Below are 19494 nucleotides of genomic sequence, written 5' to 3'. Positions count from 1 at the left end.
GCAGCAGCTGAACCACGCTCTGCAGCCTGCGAAGCGGGGTCCGAGCTGGGTGTGCCCACAGCTCCGAGGGCAAGGCACCCGCTCGCTGGGTGCTACCACCGAGGGTGCAGCCGCTGGCCTGGAGAAAAGCCCCCCCCCGGCAAGCTGCTGTGTGGTTTGGGGTGCGCTGGAGGCTTCTAGGAACCATCTCCAGGGACTTGCTGGGGCCAGCAGGGAACCGGGGCAGAGCCAGCATCATTCCCATCGCCTCTCACCGCCTGGCACCGGCCATGTGCCCTGCCAAAGTGCCGCAGAGCAAAGCCACATGCCCTTCAGGGCCACCATCTCCCAGTCCCCAAACTCCAGCCCTGGGGTCCTCCCTGCTGTTTTCTGCCCCCACTGTCTCAGGGGGTATTTGAGGACCTCTGAGACATCCCAGTCCCAGCTGCCTGGGCTCCCCACTTTCACACCGTGCCATTCAGGGAGCGGCAGGACCCATGGGCTGTGACATCCCCGCTGCCCCTGCAGCATCCCCCCGTCCTCCAGCCCTGCGCGCTGGCCAAATCCCCGCCGTGCCGGCACCCGGGGCCTGCTGGCACCTTCCCCTGCCCAGCAAGGGGGGGGCAGGAGCCAGGAAATGCTGCGCCGGGAGCCAGGCGCTGCCGGTGACATCGGTGCCGGTCACAGGGACAATTCCCGCATGGCGTTGTGCAGCCCGCAGCTCCCTGAGGACTCGCATTCTCCGAGCGGGCACCGGCGCAGCGGGGCCGGGCGGGCTCATAACGGCCCCCTTTGTGCCGGCCGGGAGGAGAGGTGAAGCTTTGACGTCAGCCCGGGAGGAATTCCTTAATGCCATTCAGGCCTCCCTCGCCCGCCTCGCTAATTGCGTTTTATGTAATAGCTGCAGCTGGGCTCCCAGGCCGCCGCTGAGGGTGGGAGGAGGCAGGGTGAGGGGGCAGCGGGGGCCCAGCCGGGCCCGAGCCGCCAAAAATGGGGACCCCCATGGGGCGAGCGCCGCACCAGAGCCAGGGTGCCCTCCTCTGCCGTGCTCTGCCTCGTGTGTGATCGCCGGTCAGCACGGCGAGCTGGCGAGAAGCAATAACGATAAATTGTTTGGGATCGAAGGGGTAATTGCACTTAACGGAGACGAATGAGGCGGTGATTCATCTCGCCAGCGTTATGCCAGCAGGTTTCCAGCTGCACAAGCTTGGTCAATAAAATAAAGTATTTGCTGGTGGAGCTCCCAGACGTCCCCACAGCATCCCCATTGATCCGGGTGCCTCTCTGCGTGCCCAAGGAGTGCCCGAAACCGCACCGGAGGCTGCTCCCTCGTGCTGGGACCTGCCGAGCACCCGAGGCGCTCGCCTTGTGTTTCGGGATGCCGCTGGCATTGCCTCGCCCCGATCTGTGCCACCCTGCTGCAAAAGCCCCGGCACAGGGGGACTCGGTGGCTCTGCCTGGCTCAGCAGCCTTCCTCCCGAGGGGGAGGAGGAGGAGGTGCGGGGGCAGCTGGCAATCAGCAGTGGGAAAGACGGCGGGACCCCAGACGTCCCCTCCCCCTGCCCGCTGGCTTGGCCAAGCTTAGGCTGTAAAAAGAAAGAGCTGGTACCAAGGATAACATGCTTTGCATTCCTGCGCTGTCTCCGGGGGAATTTCGCCTGATCTACATGAAAAATACTCGCTCCCCCCGAGGTCAAAGTGTCTGGAGGAAAAATTTCCGAGCGGAAAGGCTTAAAGCAGGGCGGAGGGGAGCCACCGCCGGCAGTCTGGGGCGCGCGGGTCTCACCCTGGCGCGAGCGTTGGTGGCTGGTGGCTGCGCAGCCACGGCTGGTGACAATGCCACCGTGCTGGTGACAACGCCACCATGGCCAGCACCCACCAAGGCTCCAGGAATGGGTGATCGCAGCTGCCTGTGACTCTGTCCTGCCGCCCTCGCCCCCATCCTGCTGCCCTCGCTGGGGGATTTCTGCCTTCTCCCACCTGCAGCCCCTCTCGGCTTTCCCGCAGCCGGGGAGACGGGACGATAACCATAAAAGCTTTGAATTCCCAGCCTGTGAAGTGTGCGGGCTTCCTCTCCCTTTCTTCTCCGCCGCCCTGATGTATCGCTCACACCTGCGCAGGCTGCGAGGGGACAAAACATCAAAAAAGCCACAAAGGCCGGGGGCTGCGGGGGGCTCGCCGCTGAGCCCGCATTCCTCCCCTGCCGCCCACTCGGGGCTTTCTCTTTCAAGCGTCCCCAGTGCATCGGGGTGCCCGTCCTGTGTGGGGCTGTGCTTTGGGGCAGGGAGCGAGGGGAATGGGGCAGCGGCGGGGAGGGAGCCGCTGCTGGCGCCGGGAGCCAAAAGCACTCGGCAAAGCCCCATTTCCTCTGAGTCACCGCAGCTGAAACCTCGACCCGTGAGCCCCAAATCTCACCATGAGCTCATGCAGCCGCTGGCCCCAGTGGGAGCCAGAGCCGGGGGCAGGCAGCAGGGCGCGGGCGAGCTCCGGAGCCGCCTGCCCACGCCGTAACCCTGGTGCGGTGCCGGGAACCGGCTGGTTTCCAGGCTGTTGCAATCTGTCCTCGGGCTCTCGGGCAAGGCAGGCGGCTCTGCTCCTCAGAGGGGTGAGCAAATCCCCTCCGGGCGCTGCCGTCACCCTGCCGGCTGCGACTTTTCGCCCTCCCGGAGCTGCTGCCCTCGGCTGGAGGCTGGGGCCCGGCTGCACATCACCTGCGGGCTGCCCAAAAGTCACATCAGCACCCGTCGGCCTCGCCACGGGGCAGCTCCTGGTGACGCTGGGCTCTGGAGCTCGTGTAGACCCAGCAGCTCGTGCCTGAGGATGGAGAGCACGGGGAAAGCACCGGGACTGCGCCCCAGCGAGCGCCGTGGTGCTGGGCACAGCACAGAACAGAGCCCCGCAGGATCCGGCCCCTCTTATGCTCATGGCCAAGCTAACGATTTAATTGCGCGTTTAATAATAAATACATTTCTGGGGTTGGGGGAAAGAAAGGCTTAGGGAAGAAAATGAAAAGGAATTTAATTAAGGGCAGTGCTGGGAATGTCTCTACCACAATAAAGATAAGAAGGATCAATTGCTTCTTCCTAGGATCAAAGAGAGGGCTGGAGGGGGGGGAAGCAGTGCTGTCGGGAGGGTACAAAGTACAGCGGAGGGAGGGGAAGGCAGGGAGAGAAAGGCACACAAGAGAAAGCAAAAGAGAGACAGCTAGATAAGATTAGAAAAATAATTGATGCTGCAGATCCCCAGGGGCCACCAGGACCCACAGGTCGGCCGGGGCATGCTGGAGCTGATCCCTAGGAGGTGGGAGAGGGGGCTCCGTGCTGCCCCGTGCCCGGTGAGGGGAGGAACAGGGGCAAGGAGCTGAGGACTGGGGCCGCCGGTGCCGTCCCACCGCCATCGTGCCCTCACCGGCACCGCTGCGCCCAGCTCTGCCTGCTCCGCTTCTCGTTTGCGATGCAAAGCCTACAGCTTTCCCAGGCTTCGGGGTTGGCAAATCCTCCAGGCAGGAGCTCTGCAGATGGAAGCAGAGCTGGTGTGCCCCCCTCATCGCAGCTCTGCCCGACGTGATGCCTGTGGGACACAGAGAAGTGGGAGAAGTGGCTCTCACAGGCCACAATTACTACAAGGAGCGGTTCTGCACCTTGCTGTTGCAGCACGGCAGAAGGCTCAGGGTCACGTTTCTCCCTGGAGGCTCTCCGGTGGCCGGCAGCTCTGCCGTCCCCATCCCCATGCCCATGTCCCTGGGCACCCTGCCCCAGCACAGCCACCCTCCTCCGGCCCCTCGGCTGCTCGCAGAGCATCTCGCACAGCGCGGGGCACATCTGGGGCGAAGCCGTGACACAGCAGTGACTCAGGTGGCCCTGGGGACACGGAGGTGTGCAACACCTTCTGTCACCGCCGCATCACCGCGATGGCATCCCCGCAGCATTGGGGCAGCCCGGGCAAGCATCCCTCTGGCTGGGCACGGCCCCAGTGTGCAGGGGGAAGGCAGATCACGACCAGGCTGCCCCCCAGCACCACGGGGTGCACGTCCTGGCCATCGGCCATCAGCTGCCACCAGCCCCCGGTGGCCTCTTCTGTCCCCTGCTCCGAGCCATGCTCAGCCCTTGTCTCAGAGGGGAAGGAGAGCGGGGCTGCGGGAACTGCAGGGGAGGGGGGTTCCCAGCCCGTCTGGTTGCCTACCCATGCAAAGAAGCACCCAGACAGGTTTTTGGGGAAGGGCTGGAGCTCTGGGTCCCAAATCTGGGAGGTTGGTGCCCAGCCAAGCAAGGCAGCTCGGCGGATCCAGCTAGGCACCGCTTTGCATCTTCAGGCACCCAAGTAACCGTGGGACTCCGATTTCTCCGGGTGTGAAACGGGGCCGCTGATACCCATCTGCAGGACCCACCGCGGAGCTGCCAGGAGCCCTGATTCTTGCTCACGCTCTTTGCATAGGCTGGAACGCCGTTTTGCATGGGTTGGGACGCCCCTGCCACGTTAGAGGTTACCCGGAGCAGGTTTCCCTCCCGGCTGGGAACGCTGCCCTGCGTGTGAGCGGCGCTGAGCCCGAACCCCCAGCCGCTGCCTCCGGAAAAACGGGCTCCATCCTCACCTCACCCGCTTTTGCAAGGAGCCGGAGCTGCGCCCTGAAAAAGCGGCTCAGCCGGCTCGGGTGGCAGCCTGGCAGCGAGACAGCACCGGGGTGGGACACGGCCCCGCCGAGCCCCGGCGCTCACCGCCCCGCAGCAGCCGGGCGGCCGAGCCAGCGGAGCTCGTTCGCTGCATCCACGCGGGAGCCCCGCCAGCGTTGCGCCTCCCGCGCCTGCTTTGCGCACACGGGAAGAGTTTGAGAAGCGTTTGGGGTTTCGTTGCCGTATGGCAGCTGTCCTTATAGCCGTGCCCGGGCTCCCCCAAGCTCAGCAAGGGACGGGCAGGCTGCACCTTGTCTGGTTTGCAGGTCCCAAGAGCAGTTTCCATGTCCCATCAGCTGATGGATGGGATGAGGGGCGAGCCAGCGGCAGGCACGATGTGGGGGGAGAACCCCGCAAACGATGGGTAGGAAAGGAAAGGGGACGTCCAAGCAGCCCCCCGGCTGCACGCCGAGCTCCAGCAGTGCCGGAAGAGCCAAGCACCCTGCCCCGGACCCCCTGCGCCCCCTCCTCCTGCAGCGCTGCGTGCCTGGGGACCGCGGGGCAGCCGGGCAGGGGCACCCTGCGTGGGGACAACCCCCCCGGCACCTGCAGTACCGGGGCCCCAGCAGGGTCTGGGGTCACATTTTTTAGGTCTCGGGGTGAGATGAATTGAAGAAAGGCCGCAGAGCTGCACCATTCCTCGCGCTCCTGGAGAGTGGGATCAAAGTTTTCTCCCTTTTTTGCTTTCTCCCTTTTTTTTTTGGCCGCTCCAGGCTGCAGCCGAGTGCCATTGAAAACGGGAGGGCTTTCATGTGGGGATTTCTTCTCTTCTGATCTTCAAAGAAATCCAGCAATCAAACAGGTAATATCGGAGGCACCTTTTAAAAAAAAAAAAGCACCACTTTGAAAGCATCGTATGCAAAAGAAACGTCTAAACTTTGTTGTGTTAATTGTTCTGGCACTCAGAGCTGCTCCACGACGTCTCAGAAATATCGCTGGCTCCAGGCCCGCGATGCGTCAGGCAGACACAGGATCACCAAAGCAGGAAACCTGAGGGAGGGGCTGAAAAAAAAAAACCCAGACAACAAATTAGGAGATTTTGGTGAGAAAGAGCGGCGGCGAGGCTTTATCAGAACAGTTTGGGCGATGACAGCAGGAAGCCGATTGGAAAACGCACAGGGACGCGTTCCCTCGCTGCCAGCCCTGCCCGAGGGGCGACGTGCTTCAGCTGCAGGCTGTCCTGGGGGGGGGCCCAGCACCCCGGCAGGGCACGCGGCTCCCCTCCCACGCCGCGTCCCCCCGGGCCTGCTCCGAGCCCCAAATTTGGGCTCAGCGCATCCGGGCTCCCAGCACAAGCCCGGGCAGGATGGGGCCGGGGCTGACTCACGTCGGCAGCGCCTTTCCTGGGCACGGCACGGCCGGGAGATGCGGGGGCCACTTGCTCCCCCCTGCACCCCAGCGCCCTTTTCTCCCCTCTCTTAGCCCCCACGGGCCCTGAGGATGCTCGCAGACGTTGCACGGGTTTGTGGCTCCCACAGCAGCCCCAGACGAGCTGGGGGTGCCGCCGTGTGCTGGGGCAGGGCGCAGCGCATCCAGGTGTGGGGGACCCCAAGCCCAGCACCCGATGGAAAATCCCCACACCCCACCTCAGAAAGGCCCGCAGCCCATTCCTGGGTAGGGGATGTGCCAACTGCCCCGGTAAGAAGCCAGGACCCCTACAGATGACAGCAGGAAGGGGTCCAGGCTGCACACCATAGCCACGGTGCTCGCTGTGGGCCGGCTTCACCCGCATAACCCCCCCCCCCCGATACCGGCAGGGAAAGCTCACATTAATTGTGTAAATCCGCAGGGATTTGCGTTGTGATTGCTTTCTGTGATTTTGCACTGTGACTGATTTCTGCGCCGTGATCCCAGCACACCAGATCCAGCCTCGCCCCTTCAGCTTGGGCTCTGCCAACGCTTCTCTGCAGCCGCCAAATTCGTCCTCGGGTGTTTCTCCCGGGTGCCTGGGGAAGGTGCTGAGCGCTGCTTGGCAGGCAGAGCCCCTCGCCCACGTGCGGCTGGGGAGGGGGCTTTGCCAGGCAGCTCCCAGGGGCCTGGGAGGCAGGGGGGGAGCCGGGGGGCTGCAAACCAGGAGCAGCTGCTTGGGATGAAAGCCCTGAGCAGAGGGGGGCCGTTAATAACGGAGCGGAGGCGGCACGGAGTGGGGCTGGGACTGGAAGGGCCGTTCCCAGGGGCACTGGCACTGCACGGGGAGGGGGCTGCCGTGGGCGAGGAGACACCAGCCAGGATGGGGACGGTCACTGCAGCCCCCTGCCATCGCTTCTGAGGTTTGCTGCTGGGGCTCTGCCCCCTCCACAGCTCTGGGAAGGCACCGGGGGAGCCCTGCCCCTGCCCTGGGCTTTGTGGGGGCTCGGGTCACAGCGAGGGGGCTCTGCGGGAGGATCCCCCTCTGCCACCAGCCGGGACACGCGCGGTGGTGCGGTCACAGCACGCCTCGTGGTGCACACCCAGGGGTGCCACAGCTCAGCCCAGCTCTGAAATTATCACATGAACCTTTCCTTGCAGCCCTGCAATGGGACTCCAGAAACCAAACCCACAAACGGCTGCTGAAAACCTGCCCTGTCCCTCAGCGGCTGTCCAAAACCTCAGCCCGAGCTGAGCGCTGCCTCGGGGTGCTCCTGGCGTTGTGAGGGGCTCTGCCCTCGCACCCATGGGTGCCGTGGACCCCAGGCAGAGCCTTGGCAGGCAGGGAGCGTTAGGACTTTGCCCTGGCTGGGCTGGATGGCCCCGCAGTGGTTGAAGCTCTCTGCTGGCCCTTAAATGGGCCTGGAAGCACGCGGGGAATGCGCGGCAGGGGGCAGAGCGCAGCGTGCCCCCCATGGCTTCAGCGGGGGCCTGGCACGCAGCCCCCCCCCAGCCCTCGCCTGTGGCAGGGACCTGAAATGCCTCCTATTTACTCGGGTGGAAATGAGAAATTGTTAGAGTGCTTTGTAGAGCAATGAAAGCACTTTCAGTGCCGCAGCAGAAGGGGACAAAGGAAGCTGGGGGGAAAGGGGCAGAGAAGAGACCCCCCCACACCTGGCACTGGGCCACAGCGGAGCTCCGGCTGCTGCGCCCCGTTACAGACAGCACCTGCAGGCACAGCAAGAGGAGACGGAGCTCTCCGGGGCCAGATCCTGCTGCCAAAGCTGCTCCACAAATCTGAACCTGCACAGCACCAGCGCCATGAAAGCGGGGAAGGAGCTTGGCTCTCCCCCTAGCAGGGGCTCAGCACCCCACAGCGCCGGCAGGAGGCACCCGCTGAGGGTCACCTTTGAGCATCCCCCCCGACACACCGCACTGGAAGAACAATCAAGACAACAACCAGCATCCACCTTTTGCTTTTAATTTAATGGTTTTCTCAGGACTAATTTGTTGGAAGGGGAAGGGAAACGGCCAGCAAACACAGCAGATGGTGCAGAGCTTTGACTCGCAGCACACGGGCATAGCCCGAACACCTCTGCCCCCCACAAAAATATTGGGTGGCTGTTACTGAGCCAGACAAATCCAGTGCTGTTGAAGTTAAACATTAACCTCAGACAAGAGGCAATAAATAAAGCAGTGCCTTACAAAAGGCACCTTTTTTTTTTTTCCTTTCTCCTTTCAACATTAAAAATTGACGTTGGCATCAGAGCACATTTTCAGACTGTGGTTTCGGCTTCAGCCAGACCCAGGTTTCCTGCAGAGCCAGGGTTTTCCCCTTCTGTGTGCAGGATGAGGCCCAGGCCCACAGCAGCATCAAAGCACACACGTTATTCCAGTTGGGTTTCTCAGGGCAGGAGAGGGAAGGGCTGGGGCTGGACCCCATTGCCAGCAAACCCAAAAAGCCCAGCCCGCAGCCAGGACAGCACCTCTCAGCCTCCTGCCAGCACCCTGCTACATCTCTAGCTTGGTTGAGGTATATCACCTGCCCTATCCATTAACTTGTGCAGCCAAAAAAACAAAAAAAAACAAAAAACAGTGCAAAGAAAAAGAAATCCCACCCCCCTGCTCCTTCCCTCCCATGAGATGAGCCTGCCCAGGCGGCAGGGAGGGGTCTAAGCACCCTCAGTGCCTCTGAGCCAGCTCCGGGAGCACCCCCAGACCCCAGGGGGGCTGCTGGGGCAGCTCAGGGCTCTGGTCCCGTTATATCCCCTCCCATGGAGATGCACCCAGGCCATCCCCCTCCGCATGCTGCAGCCCCTCCAGTGTCCCGCAGCCACCGCGGCTCCCTCCCTGCGCATCCCAGCGCCTCCCCGGGGCTGCGAAATAAATACGTGGGGCACAGGGCAGCGGCAGCAGCCCCGGGCTGGGGGAGCCCGGTGGGGACACGTGGGGTGGCTGCAGGGGGTCCTCAGCTCAGCTTGAGGCTGATGGCCACGGCGTGCCGGTAAACCTCGGTGACGTTGTCACAGCTCTCCAGGGAGAAGCGGCTCTCCCCCAGGGCGCTGGGGCAGTGCGTCATGGTCCAGCGGCGCAGCCGGCGCCCTTCATCCGCCTCCTCCTCCTCCAGCCGCAGGAGGCTGTCGGCAGAGACACAGCCCCGCATGCCCACGCTGCCGGGGGGGACACGGGTGGGCAGGTCGAGCTGGTCAAAGGACTCGGTGGAGAGGATGCTGTCCTCGCTCACGGCACTGGCCGGGCGGGTGCGGGGGGCCAGGGGGGCTCTGGGCAGGGACACCTCGCTGAAACACCCAAAGCCCTGCCCCGGGGGGCTGCCTGGCTCGGTGCTGCTGGGGGAGTACTTGCTGCTGTGCTTGAGGATGCCTTTTCGGCCGGTGGGGAGGCTGGGGGGGGGCTGATCTGCGGAGGGGCTGTCAGCAAACACGCTCCCATCGAGGTCCAAGCTCCCTGCGTCCAGAACATCCCCGGACTCGCAGCACTCCAGGGACGAGTAATAGCCCGACTCCCTCTTGGGGGGCTTTTTTAGGATTCCCTTCTTGGGCACAACCGCGGGGACAACGCTGCTGCCCTCGCTGCCAGCCAGCACCTCTGGGGACAGGATGTGGATCAGAGCCACGGCAGCCGCTCCTCCATCCTCGCTCTTCGCCTCTCCCGGAGGAGCTGCCGGCAGAGGGCCGGGCACCTTCTGTTCGCAGGAGTTCCTCTTCTTCAGGATGCCCTTGGGCCGCTTGAGGATGGACTTGGAGGGGTTCTCCGGGGCCAGGGCCACCTCCTGCAGGACGTGGGAGACGTCGTTCTCCTTCTTGGATTTCTTGAGCGAGCGCTGCCGCTCCAGGGCCACGCCGGGGATGTGCTGCTTGAAGAAGCAGCGCACCTTGGAGCTGTTCTCGAAGAGGGGCCGGGAGGAGCGCCGCAGCCACTCCGCCACCGTGGCCAGGGGGGACTCGCTCTCCCGCAGCATCTCCTGCTCCCCGAGGGGCACTTTGTAGCCCCAGTTGACCCACCAGTGCGTGGCGATGTCCTCGATGGTGGCTCGGCGCTCCGGGTTCACCATCAGCATCCACCGGATCAGCCCGCAGGCATCTGGGGGAGAGGCAGGTCAGGCACCGGCAGAGCACGGGGCCGGGGGGGACCACGCAGGGCGGCGGGGGTCTGCCTACCTGACAGCTTGGTGGGCTCCCGGTAGTCCCCGCTTGTGATCTGCTTGACCAGAGTCTTGTAGTCGTGGCCGTCGAACGGCATCGTGCCGTGGACCAGGATGTAGAGGAGAACGCCGAGGGACCAGCTGTCCACCTGCCACAGGGAGAGGTGACCCTGGAGGGGGGCAGCAGGACCAGGCCACCCCCCCCACACCCAGCCAGCAGCTCACAGCAGCTCCTGGGGTGCAGGACAGGGCTCACACCACCCCCCCAGACCCCCTGGGAGACACAAACGTACCTCCGGGCCCTTGTAGGGCCGCCCGTTGATGATTTCAGGAGATGCGTAGAGAGGGCTGCCGCAGTACGTCTGCAGAAACTTGTCCTGCTGGTAAACGTTGGACAGGCCAAAGTCTGCGATCTAGAGAGGGAAGTTCACGGCCGTTATTAGCACACAGCAAAGTTCCTGATTGCAGGGGGAGCAACACAGCCGCAGGAAGCTCTCCAGCTCTGGGCTTGGCTGAAAGCAGTCCCCCCTTGTCACCCCGGGTCTTGCCCTCACTTTGGGCACCCTCCTGATGTCCCTGGGGAGCAGCAGCATCCCAACCTTTCCCCTTGCCCTTCTCCTCCTCCAAGAAAGCTCATCACAGCCTCCTGCTGCCAGCTCTGCCCCTCCAGCCCCATCACCCACATGCCACAAGCAGAGGCAGCTGCGGGGCTGTGCTTAGAGGGAGCATCACAGGGCCCTGCTCCAGCTCGTTCACGGCCACCAGAGGCTGCTTCACTCCTCTGCCCCACCTGGCACACAGGCATTCATTGTGCTCATTACATGCCACCTCTCAGCAAGCAGAAGGTACAGTCCCTGCTCACGAGGTTACCCACTAGAGATAACGCCCAAACCTTTCATCTCCAGCCACACCGACCCCGGGGAGGCAGGCACGGCCGCAGTGCTCTGGGATAAAGGGAGCAGCACTGCCAGGGCCAGCAGGGCCCGGCTGCCCCCTGCCTCCCCGTGCCAGCCCAGCCCCGTGCTTACTGGAAGCAGGGCTTGCACTGGGAGCCATCCCACCCAGCCCGCCTGGGTTTGAGCTCAGCATTCAGACTTTGCCCTCTTATCAGCTGCCAAATAAACACTGGCGGCTTTAACAGCCAGAGCTCGGGCTCTGCCTCTGCAGCCTTTGCCCTGGCAGCCAGAAGGGGGATTTGGGAGCCCTCCTGGTCCCCATCTCTCGGGCTGGCTGCCTCGCTCCGTGGCAAACAGCAGCACGGGCGATCACAGCAGCCTCTGGGCCAGCAGAGCCTCCCCAGGGCTGTGGGGACCAGGTGCCCCAGGGGATACAGGGTGTCACAGCCACCCCCAGCCCTGCTGCCCTGGTCCCTCTGGCCCCAGAGACACCTGCAAGGGACAGGGCAGGAGCAGCAGCAGCACGGGCACCCCAAGAAGCTCCTCAGCCAGGATCGGCCCCCAAAACCAGGCAGCATCCCTCCCAGCCCTCAGCCGGGCAAAACCCCAAAGCGTGGCCAGGCCCCACCAGCCCCTCACCTTGATGTTCCCGTTGGCATCCAGAAGGATGTTCTCCAGCTTCAGGTCTCTGTGCACGATCCCGTTCTGAAAGGGAAGGCAGAGCCGGGCTCAGTTTGTGGTGCTGGAGGAAGGGAAGGTCGGCGCGGGGAGGTCACTGCCATTCACCCGCTGGCACAGCGGTGATTGCTCGGGCGTTCACGCAAGTGAGACAGCAGTCAATAACCCCAGGTGCGTGGATGAGGATAAGCTGGAAGCCACGTCCTGAGCTGGGTGCTACCAGCAGTGCTTTACCCACCACAAGCCAGCACCCCGCACCGGGCTCCTGCGCCCTCCCCAGCCACGCACCCACCGGTTCCCACTCCCCAGGGCGAGCCCGGCTCTGGGCTTTGCTGGGACCTGCCCAAGCAGCACCCCGAGGTGCTCCGGGCTCAGGAGGTGCCCTGCAGCCTCCCATTGCTGCCGAGGGCAGGCAGGATCCCAGGGCTGAGGACGACCCACGCGAGACCCCCAAGTATCCCCAGGGAGACACCCGGGGTCCTTGCAGGGCTGGCAGAGCCCACCCGCAGCCCCACAGCCCTCTCCCAGGGGACGAGGCGGTGACCCAGGGCTGGGCCCGCAGCCCTCGCACACAGCCCTGGGCGTCTCCCCCGCCGCGGGTGGGACGGGGTTTGGTCCTGCCAGCGGGGTTAGTCAGCCCGACAGCGCAGCAGCCGCTCAGCGAGCCTGAGCCTTTCCAAAACGCTGCTTGGGCACTTCCCAAGGGCCGCCGCGCCCTTCAGATAAGGGGCAGGATTAACCCCACTTCCCGAGAAAGACGGGCGAGCTGCTCCCACCTCCCAGCCCCGGGCAGAGCTTCCCTGCCACATCCATGCCCAGCTCCAGCGCCTCTGCCCGCAGCACCTGGGTCTGGCCGCGCTGAGCCCAGGGGAGCTGACCGGCCCCGATCCCCCCAGGAACGCGGCCCCACGCACCTTGTGGCAGTAGTAGACGGCCGACACGACCTGGCGGAAGAAGTGCCGTGCCTCCTGCTCCGTCAGCCGCTGCCGCTCGCTGATGTAGTCGTACAGGTCCCCCTTGCTGGCGTACTCCATCACGATGACGATCTTGCTGCTGTTCTCAAACACTGCGCACAGACGGGGAGGGGAAGCCACAGGGCGTCAGGGGGGTGCTTGGAGCCGAGGGACTTCATCAGCTCCCGCCTTTTAATGACCAGAAGCCCTGACCGACCCCAACACATTGCTTTTCCCCTTGGTCTGGTTTGCAGACCAGGTGTCGGGGTTTGTGCTGGTGCTTGCTCTGGGGTCGGACAGGGATGGCTGGAGCTACCAAGGAGCCTCCTGCAGCCCACGCAAGGACAGGCTCTGATCCTCCAGGAGGAGACTGGGACACCCCATTCTTCCCTAAACAGAAGCTTCCCTTCCTGCTTAGAGGGAAGGGGTGAGAGGCACGGCCGGGTGGGCTTTCCATGCCCCACCAAGGCTCCAGCTCAAGCCCCGCGCGGCGCGATTTCCTCCTGTCTGCAGGCAGCTACCTCGCTACTTCTGAACTCCAGCACCCAGCGTGACTCAGCCCTCGCAAACAGCATGCGAGCTGCCAGGCAGCGTGCTGTTGTTGGGAGGACAAAAGGACTCCGGATACCTCACGTACGCCACCCAGGCGGCAGCAGCCCAGCACCGGCCGCACGCACACACCGGGCACGCCGCGATAAACCCCGCGCACGCTGGGTTTGCTGCCAAAGGGCTCGGGTTTGAGCAAAGTCTGACCCAGTTGGAGGCTCGCTCCAAATCTGATTGTGTCTAGAGCTCGAGGACTTGTCTTTTGGCTGCTCTTGGCATTGTCCTGATGGCCTGGGAGCAGAGCCCAGCCCCTGCCACAGAGCAGAGCCCAGCGAGCGGCGTCAGGAGCGATACGGGCACCGCGGTTTGGTTTTCCTGGGCCCCAGGGGAGGGAAAGGGAAGGGCTCCAGCACTGAGGTTAGCTCCTGCCCCGGGCCGAGGGCAGAGCCGCGGGGATTTCCAACACAGGGACTGCCACCGCTTCGGTGCCAGACTCTTAAAGACTGCACCAACTTTCAGGGTGTGCAGGAGGGCACGGGGCAGGTTTTGGAGCTGGTAATTCCCCGGAGAGCAGTGGGGCAGGACCAGGGGAGGCACAGCCCCTGCCAGGGCTGCAGGGGAGGCCAGGCAAGCAGCTGGAAAGGAAAGGGGTGGCGGGGGCTCACCTTCATGGACAGCGATGATGTGGGGGTGGTTGAGGGACGACATGATCTCGATCTCTCTCCGGATGTGGACAAGGTCCTGCTCATCTTTGATTTTGTCTTTCCGGATGGACTTGATGGCCACCTGCAGACAAACACACACATACAGCAGTCACCCAGACGCCAGGAGAGGACACCACAGCTTCCCACAGCCCCCTGCAGGGGCAGGGCCCCCCCTCTTTTGGGAAGGGGCTCTCTAACAAGGGGTGAGCAGCCCAGCTCCCCACGCAGACGTGCGCTATCCAAGGGCATCACCTCTCCGCGGTGAGCAGCTTAACAGCGAGCTTCATCTGTGAGGGTTTTACAGCTTCCAAGCCCTGGTGCTGAGCACACAGGGGCTGCTCACCCCCTGCAAGATCAGCTCCGAGCCCCCTGGGGCAGGCAGCGCTGCCCATTTCTCCTCTGTTTGGGTGGCTTACGGGAACCTTACAGGAACCAGGTCCTAGGCTACAGCTGCTGCTGGACTGCGGCCAGAGGAATGTGACCGGCACACATGACCGGGGAGATAACGACATCTTCTTAGGGTCACGGAAATAGAAAAAACAGGTTTTGTTTTTAATCACAAGTGTTTATTTCAAGGAGGCGATTACGTAGAGGGAAGGGAAAGTTTGGTGTTCAGGAGCAGATCCCGCCCAGAAAGCGCAGCACCGCGCTGCAGCCGGCCGGGGCCCATTTCGCTTGGGTTTCCCAGTTGTCCTCGACAAGGAAACCGAAAGGGGAGGGGAAAGAAGACTAAGTGCTGGAGAATAGATGCCTTCTAATCCTTTTTCAAAAGGGCTGGGGAGAGACAATGTGCTCCTAGGGCTGAATTTACAACTGAATCCAGCAGAACCTCTTTTCTTGTACCAGACAGGAATGCGGAACAGCCTTAATCCCGCGAAGGGACCCAAGCGGGTCTCCCAGCAACCAGGAGAGGGGCCGCAGACACCCGCCGGCCCCAGCCCATGCTCACAGCTGCGAGACATGCATGTGGCCTCACCCCCCTTTGCTTTAGGGGAGCCCCAAACCCCGCTGCGAGACCCCAGCCCACCAAGGAGCAGGGGTCGGGAAGCCCTGCTCCTTCCCAGCCCCACAGCAAGCAGGGGGGTGGCAGTCATGGGAGAGCTGCGTGGCCTCCATGCATCTAGCAGACTTTTTCCACCCTGACTTGCTGCTGTGTTGCATTTCCACCTCTTCTGCCACCAAGAAGTGCCCCCCTGACACTGCCCAGGCAATGTTTTCCAGCACAGCTGCTCTGAGCAGAGCCCATCTCACACTCAGCAAGCCACCAGGTGCTAAAGCAGCGAGATCTCAGCTGCCACACCGCTGTCTTGGAGCCCACACCAGCTTTAAGGGCTCAGACAGGCAAGCAGGAGACGGGCTGGTTGAGTCCCTTTGGCCCCGGGCCACATCTCTGGGGCTTCAGAGCAGGTTTGTCCCCTGCACCAGCAGAGGCTGGAGGCGAGCACCCAAGCAGAATGGACTCTGACCAGAGGAGGTTCAATAACCCTGCACAAAGCAATACTGAAGGCACTTAATAGCTTCTTGAAACCCAGGTATTCTTCTCCATGACCTTTGTGCTACGCTAGCAGGTTAAAGTTTAACCATTTTCGCTCCAGCCCCTGATTACCTGACCCCCTGCAGAATGCAGGAAGCCAGCCTGCTGCCCTCCCGAGTCCCTGCTGGCCCTCTTGGTTCATCTCCCCATAAAAACAACATCCAGCCCAGTAAAACAGCCCGAGCATTTTGGGGTGCGTGCAGAATGTTCCTGACTGAGATGCTCACCCTGAGCCTGGCCTCAGAGCAAGACTCACCGCCTGGAAAAAGGCAAAGTGGCTGCGAGCTCCTCAGCCTGAGGAGATGCCCCTGGCTGCACCCAGAGCCGCCTGTCAGCCGCAGTTAGTGACCGCCGAGGCTGCAGCGCCAGCAGGATGAGTGCTGCTCAGCCCTGGAGCCATAACAGACACAACACAAGGAAAAGCCACCGTTAGGGTCCGCATCTCGTGCTACAGAGACTGATCTGCACGTTTGGGGTGGGGTGATTTATCCACCTGTCAGTCCCTGCTGGGGAGGTTAATCCCTTGGTTTTCTTGTCCTTCCCCAGGGGTACCGAGCAGCAGCTTTGTCCCAAGATGTCCCCTACCTAACAGGGCTGGCAGCAGAGGATCCCCTCTCAGAAAGGGAAAGGCACCCTGGAGATGAGGACCTGCAGCTTCAGGGACCGGCAGCAATGCAGCCCACACCCTCCCTCCACCACCAATGCTATATGATAAAAAATTTCCTGCAGCAAACAGCCCCCAGAACTCCCACTGAGGGAGCCTGGAGAACAAAAGTACTTTCCAAGTCAAAAAGGCTTTTAATTAAAAAGTTTTTCGGGGGGCAGAACAGGTATTTTCAGCAGCTGCTGGAAGATGCATTAAGCTACAACCCCAGGCAGCCCTTCAGAAGTTGTTCCAGATTGCAAGTGCAGCGTTTCATGCGCCATGAAATATGGATTACAACCCACTGCGGAAGGGACCGGGGCTCGCCCCTTACAGGAGATCAAAGGAGGCTTCACCGCCTCGGAATATTCCAGGTGCTGCCTTCCACTTGACACCACGCAAGCCCACAGATCCGTTTCTGACACCGCGAGCCAGTCCCACAGGAGGTCCCGGTTTCTATTTGATTTCTATTTGACTTGGCTGCGGTCCAGGGCTCGGGAAGGAACGGCAGGCTGGGAGGAAAAAAAAAGGGCCAGATGCTGCCATGCCAACAGGTGCAGGAGCCGGTTTGCACCACGCATTACTGAATCTCCAAACCAAAAACAAGAGGTAGGGGAGGGGAAAAGAGCCAGCAATTCTCTCCCCACCTGCTCGACATTTCAGGGGCACAAAAGTTTTCTGAGGAGTGGGGAGGGCACTCAGGAGCACCCACCAAAAGGCATGAGCACCGTTTCACCTAAGGGATTTCTAGCCAGAAAACAAGACTTTCAGACAAAGAATGCTCACAGAACCCCCCCCCAAAAAAATCTGGCTGATGAAGTCTGGTCTCTGCAGCCTAGCAGCTGGTTAGACATACTTTACTCTGAGCTAAGACCAGGTAGGTTAAAATTCAGAAGGAAAAGAGGAAAAAAAGACAGCTAGGCAGCATAATAAGATGGTTTAATATTCAGTGTATCTGACAGAGGCAGCTCCTGATCAGCCAGAGGCCAAAGCCACGCGTGGAGCAGCTCCAGCTTCGCAGCCCCAGCTGGTAACGTGGGACCCGCGCAGCTCACGAGGGCTGGCAGGAGGCAGCAGTACCTGCCCTCGCACCTCGCTGTTTAGGAAGTGAAAGCCACTTAGAGAAGGAGCAAATAATGACCCGGCTCGGGATAAGCTTGAAGATTAAACAGGTCCGGAAATGCTGAGTGGTGCAAGAAAGAATTTGTGGGAAGAGGAGAGATTTGTGGTTAAGCCTCCTGTTCCTACACGGCCAGCTTGCTGCAGTACTAGTTAGTCAAGCCCTTGACTATCTTTGGAATTTATTGAAGAGGCATTGGTCTGTGTATTTAATTTGCATCATAATAGACTTATGGTACCAGACAAACAAGTCCCTGTCCTAAGGGGCTTCCGCAGATAGGTGAGCTCTGGCAGTTCAAAGATTCCCCGCACAAGTTTTGTTAGTTAGGGACAGAAAGGGAAAGCCAAGACTTCTCACCCATCCCAAAGGAAGGGATCCTCCCAGGTCAGTGGGTGGGAGCCGCATTTCAAGGCCCTGATTATGCAGCAAAATAGCAGCGCCTTCAGAATCAGATAGGCTAATGGAAAAACAGCAAGCCTGATTTAATTAAGAGCTGTTGCGTTACATGAAAACCTCTCTGATTTACAGTTGTTTTCCTCAACATGCCTCGGTGGCACGCTAGTGATCCAAGCTCGCATCCCTTTTGTGCTCAGAGCATCTCGGGGGGCCCTCACTGCTGCCACGAGAGTTGGGCTGGGGGGCGAGTGCCTTTCCCAGGTCTCGTCCTGCAGTGCAGGGTGCTCAGGGCTGAGCTGGGGCAGGGAAATCACCGCCAGGTTTGCCCTTTGAACACCTGCAGCCTGCGCAAGGCCAGGGCTGCCAAACCCAGCAGCACCCCGCTTTTGCAGGGCAGCGCTCCCCAGCTCGCTCCAGCCCCCAGCCCCCTGCTTTGGGGCACCAAAGGGCGGATTTGGGGGGCTCCCAAGGGGGGGGTTCTGCAAGTCCCGCTTCCACGCAGACCCTGGGGGCTCCGCTCACACACCACTGCAGAGAGTCAACACATCACATCATCACCCCAAAACCAGGGCAAGAGGAAGGGAAAAGCCCTTGAGACTCGAGAGCAGTGTTTGCTCTTCACCGCCGTCTGCCCGTGGCCCCTCTCAGCGCCCCGGTCAAGTGGGCGAGGGGCTGCAGGAGGAGGAGGAAGGAGAGGAAGAGAAGGAAGGGGGGGAGCGAGGTCCCTGGGGGCTGCCCCCAGCACCCTTGGGGGGCTCCTGTCCCCTCTGCGGGCCAAGGGGGGGCTGCACCACCGCTGCCCCCCGGGTGTCAGCAGGGGAGAGCCGGGGCTGGCTGGGGGGAGGATGCTCGGGGGCTGCTCGGGATGGGGGCTGGCAAGGTGTGGGGGGACAGGAGCAGCTCTTACCAGCTTGCCGGAGCGCTCCCGAGCCTTCTTCACCTTGCCGTAGGTGCCTTTCCCCAGCGTCTCCAGGAACTCGTAGCGGTGCTTGAGGTTGTGCTTGTGGTGGTGCCGCTTCACCGCCTGCTTCTTGGGCACCGGCGACCTGCCGAGCCCCCCCGGCTGCGGGGCGCCCCCCGGCCCCGCCGCCCGCTCCATGCCGAGCTCCCGGCACGGCTCGGCCCGGCCCGGCCCGGCCCGGCCGCTAAATGCGGGGCCGCCCCGCCGGCCGCGCCCCCCCCGCGCCCATTGGCCGCCCTCCCGCCCGCCCCGCCCGGCCCCCGGTGCGGAAAGGGGGCGGGAGGCGAGAAATTTGGGGGGTCCCGGCAGGGCTGGGGCGTAAGGGGGGCCCCCGGAGCTGGGGAGAGCAGCTGTAAGGTGGGGGGGGTTGGATTTGGGGAGGGGGGAGCAGAGGCAGCCCCCCCCCCCGGGAGGGTTGTAAAGGGAGTAAAGAGGGGGGTTAATGCGGGAGGGGTGCGAAGGGGGTCCTGCATTGCAGGGGGGGGTAAAAGGGGGGTGCTGAGGGCTGGGGATGGAGGTGTTGGGGAAGGTGCTGCGGGGAGGTGCTCGCACACAAAGGAGGGCCAAGGGGGCGCAGGGAGGGTGCAAAGCCTGGGGGGCTCGCACCGGGGGGTGCGGGGACACGGGGACGGACAGATGGACGGACGGACAGACAGGCAGACACATGCCCACGGGTTTGCTGCAAGGAGCCCCAGCGCACCCAGGACTCTCTGCAAAAATAAAAATAAAAATAAAAAAATGGGGGACGCGGCCGCCGGCTGCCCCGGTGCTCCCGCACGAACCCATTTCGCGGACGTTTCTGGTTAACTCTGCAGCACCTTCCCGTGCGGTCTTCTCGCCCCTGTGGTAAACCTTTGTTTGGAGATATTAAAAGAATGCAATTATTTCCCAAAGCAGCCAAAACA

The 19494-nt window shown here is 62.4% G+C and overlaps 1 protein-coding gene across 1 annotated transcript; it reads right to left on the bottom strand.

The window, feature by feature from the left end:
- Positions 1 to 7963: 7963 nt before the first annotated feature.
- Positions 7964 to 18774, bottom strand: NUAK2 (NUAK family kinase 2). The gene is made up of 7 exons (XM_080569505.1): positions 18536 to 18774; positions 13897 to 14017; positions 12647 to 12798; positions 11694 to 11759; positions 10452 to 10571; positions 10175 to 10307; positions 7964 to 10097 (listed from the first exon to the last, which is right to left on the bottom strand). The coding sequence occupies exons 1-7, from the start codon at positions 18725 to 18727 to the stop codon at positions 8965 to 8967; spliced, it is 1917 nt and encodes a 638-aa protein (XP_080425631.1). The 5' UTR covers positions 18728 to 18774; the 3' UTR covers positions 7964 to 8964.
- Between the last annotated feature and the right edge of the window lie 720 nt (positions 18775 to 19494).

This window comes from Anser brachyrhynchus (genome assembly GCF_964034855.1).
Source record: "Anser brachyrhynchus genome assembly, chromosome: 27".
In the NCBI taxonomy this organism is placed as follows: Eukaryota; Metazoa; Chordata; class Aves; order Anseriformes; family Anatidae; genus Anser; species Anser brachyrhynchus.
This window is presented reverse-complemented; position numbering and strand designations above follow the sequence as displayed.